The sequence below is a fragment of the Palaemon carinicauda genome, chromosome 9, assembly GCF_036898095.1.
Source record: "Palaemon carinicauda isolate YSFRI2023 chromosome 9, ASM3689809v2, whole genome shotgun sequence".
Lineage (NCBI taxonomy): Eukaryota > Metazoa > Arthropoda > Malacostraca > Decapoda > Palaemonidae > Palaemon > Palaemon carinicauda.
In genome coordinates, this window is record NC_090733.1 from 133,909,878 (window position 1) to 133,919,814 (window position 9,937).

The 9,937-nt window shown below is 36.6% G+C and overlaps 1 protein-coding gene across 3 annotated transcripts in view; it reads left to right on the forward strand.

Annotated features, from left to right (window-relative positions):
• The window catches only part of LOC137647150 (metalloreductase STEAP3-like), a 141,524-nt gene extending 131,800 nt beyond the window's left edge, over positions 1–9,724 (forward strand). For all 3 annotated transcript variants that reach the window (XM_068380425.1, XM_068380424.1, XM_068380423.1), the window contains exons 5-10: positions 1,556–1,761; positions 2,508–2,650; positions 4,043–4,170; positions 4,594–4,675; positions 7,943–8,148; positions 8,519–9,724. In XM_068380425.1, the coding sequence (XP_068236526.1) occupies positions 1,556–1,761; positions 2,508–2,650; positions 4,043–4,170; positions 4,594–4,675; positions 7,943–8,148; positions 8,519–8,647 (894 nt within the window). In that variant the 3' untranslated portion in view covers positions 8,648–9,724. The remainder of the gene's footprint in view (positions 1–1,555; positions 1,762–2,507; positions 2,651–4,042; positions 4,171–4,593; positions 4,676–7,942; positions 8,149–8,518) is intronic.
• The last annotated feature ends 213 nt before the right edge of the window (positions 9,725–9,937 follow it).

The window sequence follows — 9,937 nt, forward strand, 5'->3', positions numbered from 1 at the left end:
TTATTATTATTATTATTATTATTATTATTATTATTATTATTATTATTATTATTACTATCCAAGCTACAACCCTAGTTGGAAAAGCAAGATGCTATAAATCCACAGGCTCCAACAGGGAAAAATAGCCCAGTGAGGAAAGGAAATAAGGAAATTAATAAATGAAGAGAACAAATTAACAATAAATCATTCTAAAAACAGTAACAACGTCAAAATAGACATGTCATATATAAACTATTAACAACATCAAAAACAAATATGTCATAAACAAACTATAAAATGTAATTTGACATTGTGCATGGTGTTTACGTCTTTATGTACGTTTTTATTATTATTACTTGCTAAGTTATAACCCTAGTTGGAAAAGCAGGATGTTATAAGCCCAGTGGCTCCAACAGGGAAAATAGCCCAGTGAGGAAAGGAAACAGGGAAAAATAAAAATTTTAGTGTGACAACATTACAATATCTATCGACTGCGCTAAGTTTTTTCAAGGTAATATTCGTAATTTATTTATCAAATTAAATTCTGTGCTTAATAGATTTTTGCAATGACAGAAAATGGCATATGTACAGTATTTATGCATTCATAGGCCTTTATAATTTTGCCGCCGCTGCTGCTTGAGGGTACACTCGGACATCACACTATTCCATCTTATTTATCTTCCTCTGTTTTTTTTAAATTTCCATAGCCTATATATGAAAGATCTATTTTAATGTTATTACTGTTCTTAAAATATTTTGTTTAAAGTTGTTCATTTCTTCTCTTGTAGTTTATTTGGACTTATATCATCCTGCTTTTCCAACTAGGGTTAAAGCTTAGCTAGTAATAATATCACAAACGAAACAGTAAATTCCATATCTTGATGAGTTCAGCTTCCAATCAATCTTTTCTCCAAATGCTCACGCCCACCTTGGACCGAATCAAGATCCCCACACTCAGCCTTTTATTACATTTGACACATTACCTTCACTTGTATTGGAATAGGATTGTGGTACTCTATGGGAAATGTTTCTGCCTCGCGATCTGTTGGAATTGGGTTCGAGACCCGTAGAAGCTCAATAGTTTCTTGTAGTTGCTGCAACCTCTTCCTCCTTGTGAGCTAAGGGTGCAGGTTTTGGAGAGCCTATAGGTCTATCTACTGAGTCTTCAGCAGGCATTGTCTAGCCATTCCTTGACCTAGCTTGGATGGAGAGGGGGTTTGGCCATTGTTCATAAAGGTAAAGGTGTCTGGCTGGTTTCAGTTCCAGTTTCATCAGAATAGATGCTCGCCAGAAACTCAGCTAGGCAAGCCCAATGCCCCCATTGTGTTGCCCAGCCACAGCAGTGGCCTCCTCAGTAAACAACTAAAACTCTCGGTTCTTGGCTCGGATCGATCTGCTGCCTTGTGAATTCTAGAAGAACGCGTTATTACTGTACTAGCCAATACTGCGTATAAAGTCTGTATCTAGTGCATTGTCTTGCTAGGGCATTTTCACTGTCCCATGTTTCTGCCATTCATGGGTGAATTTTAAATCTTTAACTTATACCATCAAAATCATCTCTCTCGCCCTCTCTCAGGTTCCAATATGCGGTGATTCAGAGGAGGCCCGCAACAGAGTAGCAGGTCTGGTGAGAGACATAGGTTTGACACCAGTGGACCACGGGTCCCTGTCGAACGCCAGGGCTATCGAGGACATTCCGCTGTCATTTTTCCCCGAGTGGAGGACTGCATTCATCGTTACGCCCTGTATTTTCCTCTTCTATTTCATTTTCGTTCTTCTCGAGTAAGTAGCTCCCGAATTTCCTTATTCCTCTAAAACGTTTTGATATAGAAAATAAATTAATTCACCTTTATAAAGGTTTAAGCATTTATTATTTTCATTTTCATATTACCTATTTTTAAAGAAAGATATTCATTTTGGAAATTCATGAGGCCATGGAAATCAATAATCTTATTGGACTGTATTTTTATGTCTATATTTGCAACGTTTTTATGCATTTTGCAACATTTTCTAAAGCGAATGGCAGTGGGTTAAAAAAGTACTAGAACCACTAAAGAAAGAGAGATTTTAACAGAAACTAAAAATCATATACAGGTATTCATCGTACAGCGTATTGAAAGGAGTTTCCCCAAGTTTTCCTACGAAATTTTGTGATTAATGTATATAGCATATTATGAAAAAAAGACTAGAAATGCATTAGAAAAAGTGTTGCAATTGAGATTTCATTGAAGAAACATGCATTATATTTCACATTTTCAAAGATTCTGGATATTCTTCTATTCGTTTTTTGTTTCAGGAACGAAACTTAGGTTATCGCATCTTCTTTTAGTAAAACAAAACAAAAATCTAGTGTTTTCTGATTCCATTCATTCTTTAGTAACAATTCTAGTGTTTTCTAATTCCATTCATTCCTTAGTGGAAAAAAAATCTTGTGGTTTCTGATTCCATTTATTCTTTAGTAAAAATTCTAGTATTTTTTTATTTCATTCACATTATATTTAGATTTAATTCTCCTTTTCTTTCGCCAGGAAACAGCTGTGTCCTAACTTCACGAACAACGATAACAGTACGTCGTGGGATTGGCAACCGTTTAATTATTTGCCTCTACTGAACGTCCAGTTTAGTCTTGCTTACACTGCGGCGACGCTTCTTTTAGCCACCTATATACCAGGTAGCATCTTTCTTGCCTGTGCAAGTGATAATTATGATAATAATAATTATCATCATCATCTTTAGAAATATTCTTATGATACTTTTATTTTTATCATCATTATTATTACATTTATTAGTAGTAGAAGCAGTAATTGTGGCAGTAGGTAGAGTAATATTGGTAGTATTCTTGAAGTACAATAGTTCGTTGAGACTGATCTGGTGTGAAATTTTCAAAAGTTACAACTGAAAAACCACACTTTAAAGGGGAAACAAATACAAGAACACCACTTAACCTAAGATTCCCCACCTAACTTAACCTACTTACCTACCAGGGGGGCTACGTCCCCTGAGAACGTTCCCTTAGACTGCCATATCCTTAGCTTACCCTAAAGCCCCTATTACACGTATTCGGTTTACTACGGCCAACCTGGCCCACGGCGCCATAGGAAAATTCTGGCTTATGGCTAGAGCTATTACACGTATTTGAACGGCCGGAGGCAAGTGGGTCAAGGTGGCACTGTTTGTGATGGAGTAGTGACATGTCTTATCTCGACGACATTCTCGTTCCTATTGCTCTAGCATGCTACTTGAAGGTGAAAACAAGAAAAAGGAAGATTTGGTTCAAACAATGGCTGCATAAACGACAAAAATACTCTCATGTTAACTTAATGAAGGAACTACCACTAGAAAAAGATAACTGGTTTAACTACATGCGAATGGATCACGACACATATTTGGAACTCTTAAGTCAGGTATCACCTTTAACAGAAAAAAAGGACACTTGCATGAGAGAAGCAAATAGTCAACATGAGCGTCCTTCAGCCACTCAGACTGATGTCATACCATATGGTGAGCAATTACACGCTACGTCCTCGGTCCTGACTACGACGGCCGTACGGCCAACTTTAGTACTGGCAAAAGTTCATCCGGCCGGCCGTGGGTGAGCTTACATACGGCCGATTTGCTATCACACGCTCCGGTTTGAACATATGCAAGCATCGCGACCGACGGCGCCATAGGAAACCGGATAAGTGTAATAGGGGCTTAAGACTTTGTCTCAACCCTGTGTTTGCTTCCCAACTGTCTTGACTCCTGGCAAGGTAACATTGAATCATATTTCTTAAATCGTAAAACTACCTTCATATTATATGTCAGACCAAGGTAAACAACAACAACCTCATAGATGAAAATTTATTTCTCAAGTAATAAGAAAGTTTACGCCTGTCCCAACGAAACTACACTGTTGTAACATACCTGGCCGGGGGTTGATTGATTGATTCCAGAAAACCTCAAACCAATCAATCACCCCCAAGCCAGGTATGGTACAAGAGTCTACTTGACCAAAGAAAAGGACTTAGGTTAGAGCTCGCAACCTGCTAACATTATAAATACAATTATCTCACCAAAACAGGATGCCTCGCTGGTTACATTCAGCTGTACCGTGGCACAAAGTATTCCCAGTTTCCAGACTGGCTAGACAATTGGATGAAAACACGAAAGCAGTTTGGGCTCTTGACTTTGTTTCTTGGAGGATTACACGTAAGGTTTTTTTTTTTTTTGTCTTCTATTTTCTCTCCCTGAGTTAACTTCTATTTATCTGGTTTCTGGAAACAAAATAATGAAGATATCTCTAAACAAGTCATGTAATCAATCTGGATGGAGTTCTGGAACTGATTATTTTCATATATATGTTTCAAGTCCAAGAAATTTGCTGTTAGGCCCTGAAACCAGGAAAACCTTTATGATAATTAAGCCTACCAGAAGGAAATATCGTTCTCTCTCTCTCTCTCTCTCTCTCTCTCTCTCTCTCTCTCTCTCTCTCTCTCTCTCTCTCTCTCTCTCTCTCTCATTTATTAGAATGTAATCGTTATGAGTTGTCCACATCGGTTGCTTGAAGCATGTAGACCACTTTATACTCCAATTATCTCCACTTAGTTGAAGACTTTGCTCTTTATTTTGCAGGGATGCTCAGCTATCTTCACCCAGATGACCTGGGGTATGAATTACCCTGAGAAATGGTATGAACAACTCTATTGTATGGTAGGTAAGTTATTTCTTGACCTTCATATATGTTTTCTCACAGAAATGTTTCTTGCAGAAAAAAGTTAAACCATATATGACGAAGATCTGTAAATTAAAAGCATCGATTTTAATGACAAGCAGTATCTTGGGGGAGCATAAGTTACCTTCAGCAATGCAAAGTAAGTTATCATCATTATCCTCTCTCACACCTATCGACGCAAAGGGCCTCAGTTAGATTTCGCCAGTCGTGTCTATCTTAAGCTTTCAATTCAATACTTCTCCATTCATCATCTCATACTTCACGCTTCATAGTTCTCAGCCATGTGGATTTTGGTCTTCCAACTCTTCTCGTACCTGGTGGAGCCCAGTTAAATGTTTGGTGAACTAATCTCTCTTGAGGAGTGCAAAGAGCATGCCCAAACCATCTCCATCTACCCTTCACCATGATCTCATCCACATATGTCACTCGAGTAATCTCTCTTATAGTTTTATTCCTAATCATGTTCTGCCATTTAACTCCCAATATTCTTCTGAGGGCTTTGTTCTTGAATCTTCAAAATCTGTTGGATATTATTTCATTGTCATACCATGACTCCATACAGTAACACCGATCTCACTAAACTTAAATATAGCCTGATTTTTATGTATAATTTCAGACGATTTGATTTCCAAATTTTACTTAACCTAGCCATTGTCTGATATGCTTTTCTCAGTCTTTCATTAAACTCAAATTCTAAAGATCCTACCTCATTAATCTTTTTTCCTTCCAATGATATTTCATCTTCCATTGCATATTCCATTTTCATCATCTCTGTCTTTCTTCTATTTATCTTGAGCCCAACATCGTGTGATATTTCATTCATACTGGTAAGCAAAAATTGCAAATCCTGTGGTGTTCTACTAATAAGGACAGCATCATCAGCATACTCTAGGTCAGCTAATTTTCTTTTATCAATCCAGTCCAATCCTTCACCATCTCCAACTATTCTACGCATTAAACAATCCATGAGGAGGATAAACAACATTTTCATGAACAGTACTTAATCAAATTTACATATTTAAGAGGAATTCTATGATAACGCAAGACTCTCCCCAATATTGGTCGGTGCATACTACCAAAGGCTTTTGCATTGTCTACAAATGCCGTCAAAAGTGGATTTCTATATTCTACGCATTGTTGTACGTGTCTCAAAATAGAAATTTGGTCAGTACAACTTCTACCTTTCTAAATCCTACTTGTTCATATCTCAGCTTTTCATCAATTTTTCTCTCTAGTCTCTGTAGAATAAGCATACTATATATTTCCATGACAACTGACATAAGTGTGAGGCCTCTGTAATTATTGCAATCAATCAGGTCTCCTTTTTTAGTCATTTTCACCAACACTCCTAATTCCCATTCATCGGGTTTTGCTTCTTCATGCCACATTCTAAAAAATAATCTTATAAGTATTCTGGAGGTCACTTCATTATCAGCCGATATCATCTCGGCAGTTATTCCATCGTATCCAGGGGCTTTCCAGTTCTTGAGTTTTTTTAAGGATAGCTTCGACTTCAAACGCACTGAATTCATTCATGGGCACATCAAAGTCTTCATCAGCTTCAGGTATATCAATCAAACTATTCCCTTCATATCTCCTATTCATGAGCTCACTAAAGTGTTCCATCTAATATTGCCTTTCTTCATCTTCTGTTGTTATAACAGATCCATCCCTCTTTGTTTATGGGTATATGCTTCTTTTTCTTTGCTCCCGTAGAGATTTCATAAATAATTCTATGAGCAATGCTTACACCATAGCCGCTCCCTGAATTCATAGCTTTGTCAGCCTCATCAGCTCTCCTGTCTAAATACTCTCTCCAGTCATTCCTGGCTTTTCTTTTGACTTCACTATCAATACTAGAATACTTCGCATGCTCTACCTTGTAATTTTCATTACTTCCTCGAAAACTTTTGATAATAAATTTCAGCCTCTGTCTCCTTTTTATAGTACCCCATGTATCATTTGATATCCATGCTTTCTCCTTGTAATTACGTGTCCCAAAAATTCCCTACCAACTGACTGATATATGTTCTTAATATCACACCATTCTTCATCAATTGTCTGCTCTTTATCTCCCAGTTTCTAAGACTGCAAATCGATGTCTACATTCAATTGCAAATGTTTCTCTGTGGTCATCTTCTAGAAGCTTAGTTACATCAAACCTAGGTATTCTATCTATATTTCTGTTTGGCACTTTCCTTTTTAATTTCAGTGAGACAATAAGGAGTTGGTGATCACTACCAATATCTGCACCTCTATAGCGTCTTACATTTCTCAGAGTCCTCCTTCTCTCTTTAGTAATGGCTATGTGATCTATTTGATTTTTTTGTAATTTCTACATGGTGAAGTCTGTGTATATTTATGGATGTCCTTGTGCTGGAAAAGAGTACCTCCAATGACAAGGTTGTTTGTTGAACAGAAACTTATAAAATTAGCTCCATTTTCATTTTGCAACTTCACCAAAACCCATCACATTCTCTATACCTTGATTATTCCCTCCAACTTTACATTGAAGTCACCAATCACAATTTCCATATCTCTCTCTGGGATCTCCTCTATAACAGTCTGCAATTGTTCATAGTATTCATCTTTCCTTTCTTCAGGGGAATCATTTTTGGTGCATAGCAAACTATAATGTTCATATTGCACTGCCTTGATTTAAATTTGCAAGTGACAATCTCCTATTTAAAGCATTTTTCTGCTCTTGGTGTCATCATCATTCCTAATTTCAAGGTTTTCTGATTTTTAAAGTGGCTGCACTGGAAACACTTAGTTAATTTAATTGGAAGATAGATCACTCCAGTTTATTCTAACAAAGTATAGATACGAAAACGTCCATATGTGAATTCTTTCCCACTTCAGTCCATGCACTACTTAGTTCAACAGTGAAGAGGTTTTAATGGAATACGCCTTGGTATTTCCCTCCTTGGTGGGATTTCCAGTTGCAACTCTCTCGCTGATGAGATGAGTGTCATAATAGTTAGACTATGATGGCCAGTGGTTTAGGATGCCTTCACCTTTCTCGCAAGTACGAGAGCCTGGGTTAGCCAAATGTGGCCTTGGTTTGTTGATTACCGGGTGGAGCAAAGCAGGGGGCAAGCAACTTCATCCTGAAGTTCTTATCGAGAACCTTATGAATCCACTGCCTCCATAGGGGAACTGAGTAAAGGGGGACACACAAACTTTAAACAGGAGTTCTTTTTGATATTCGTAAAAGATTATCATTTACCATTTTCTCTTGTGATTCAGGTCCGACGCTGTTGGGAATATTGGCAATCCTAGGAATAACGTCTCTGCCCTCAGTGTCTGCACGCCTCACCTGGAGGGAATTTTCAATCATACAACGCTATTTGGGCTGGACTTGCGTCCTCCTTTTGACCATACATGATGGATTCAGCAACTTTGCCTATTTGTTGGACGCCCCTTCTTGTGTTTACATACCTACAACTGCACAGGTATGGCAAATGAATAATTTTCAAGGCTTTCGTACAATGAAACAAGTAGTAAAAGGTTTTTATGGATGAATATGAAAGGTAAATCTATCCTGTGAACGTGCCCACTAATTCATTATCATAATTACTGTAGTTGTGGCTATTATTGAAATTCGCATCTTTCTAATTTATACAGTATCTGTTCATAATAGGTAACAAGTAAAAACTGACCCATTCATGTAGACATATGAATAAATCAGTGAAAATATGTATAAACAGACAGCATGCGATAGAATAACAGTGTGTGTGTGTGTGTGTGTGTGTGTGTGTGGAACAATTAAAAGTATTGTGTCTTCACAATAATTCCAAACATTTTACCCTTAATTCTTTACAGTTCAGCGTAATTTTATGCCTTCTGACAATCCTCCTGAAGATTCCACTAGTACTCCCTTGCGTCGACCTATACCTCATGAAGATCCGCAACGGATACGAGAGGGGGAGCTCCAAGTCGTCACCTGCGTAGCCTTTCACACATCAATTAGGGATACTATTACTTCAGTGACGTCATGGTTCTCATTGTGACATATAATATATTTAACTTTTTGTTTTTATTACCTCAATTCTTGTGAACGTTCATTTGAAATACCTTTAGGCTCTTATTACGAATTATGTTTCAACTTACGTTGCTCCAACGTTTTGTTACCTTTTTTCCTTCGAGAGGGAAAGATCAATTGTATATTTTTACGGTTAATTAAATCCCATTGGTTTTTCTTATCGTTATATACAGTGGCCTTTTAGAAGGAACTGTTATTTTATAAATGTTTTGAAATGTCAGTATCAAAATATACATGTCAATTTTCACCATTAAACTGGTAAAATTAGACACCTGTATGCTCTTAGTACATGCATACATGTATTTTACAGACCCGGTACATAAAATCATCATAATTTTCCAATCCTGTTTCTATTTTTATCAACATCAACATTGGTTTTTATTGCTGTCCTTGTGAAGACCAATGAGATTAGGTAAGTCAGGAAAATAGGTTGCTCCTTTATATGAGATAAGGTCATTCTTAGATAAGTGCACAAAGGAAATAGCAATAAAAAGGCAACTTTATCTTTACTAATAAATTGCATCTTCTCACAACTTCAAGCTTTTCAAATACTTATAAGAAAAGATTTATATGCGATTATAGTGCAATCTGCAAAGCTAACCCGATTCGATAATAACATTAATAATTTCAATAATTTTAATATTGATAATAACGACGACGGCCATAAATTAATTTCTAGTGAAAAAAAAATTTGATTTTATTATTCTTGAGATGTCATTTTGTCTAAAGCCTAAGGTCTAGTTCAGATTTAAATTTCGCAAGTATATTCCAATTAGTATTGTGGCCACAAAAAAACAGGCAAATGGACGGGAAGTCATTAACATCTTGTTGTCTTTCAGAATGACTCATTTAAAATTACCTTCATGGGTTAAGTACAACGTGTGATTTACTTCAGTTTTCACTGAATATTCGGTTACCTGACAGAGTAGGAGAGAGAGATCACAATCCTCCCTCTCACCCTCCCTTCCCCGTTGGGAGTCAGTGATAGAAAACAGCAAGAGAAATAAAATTGGTAACCTGTTTATTACTTTGGTTTTATATATATATATATATGTATATATATATATATATATATATATATATATATATATATATATATATATATATATATATATATATATATTCTGCAACCATACAGCTACAACATGTAGACAATAAAAAATGGCAGAATCTGGGCTACTAGTAAAAAATTATGTTTC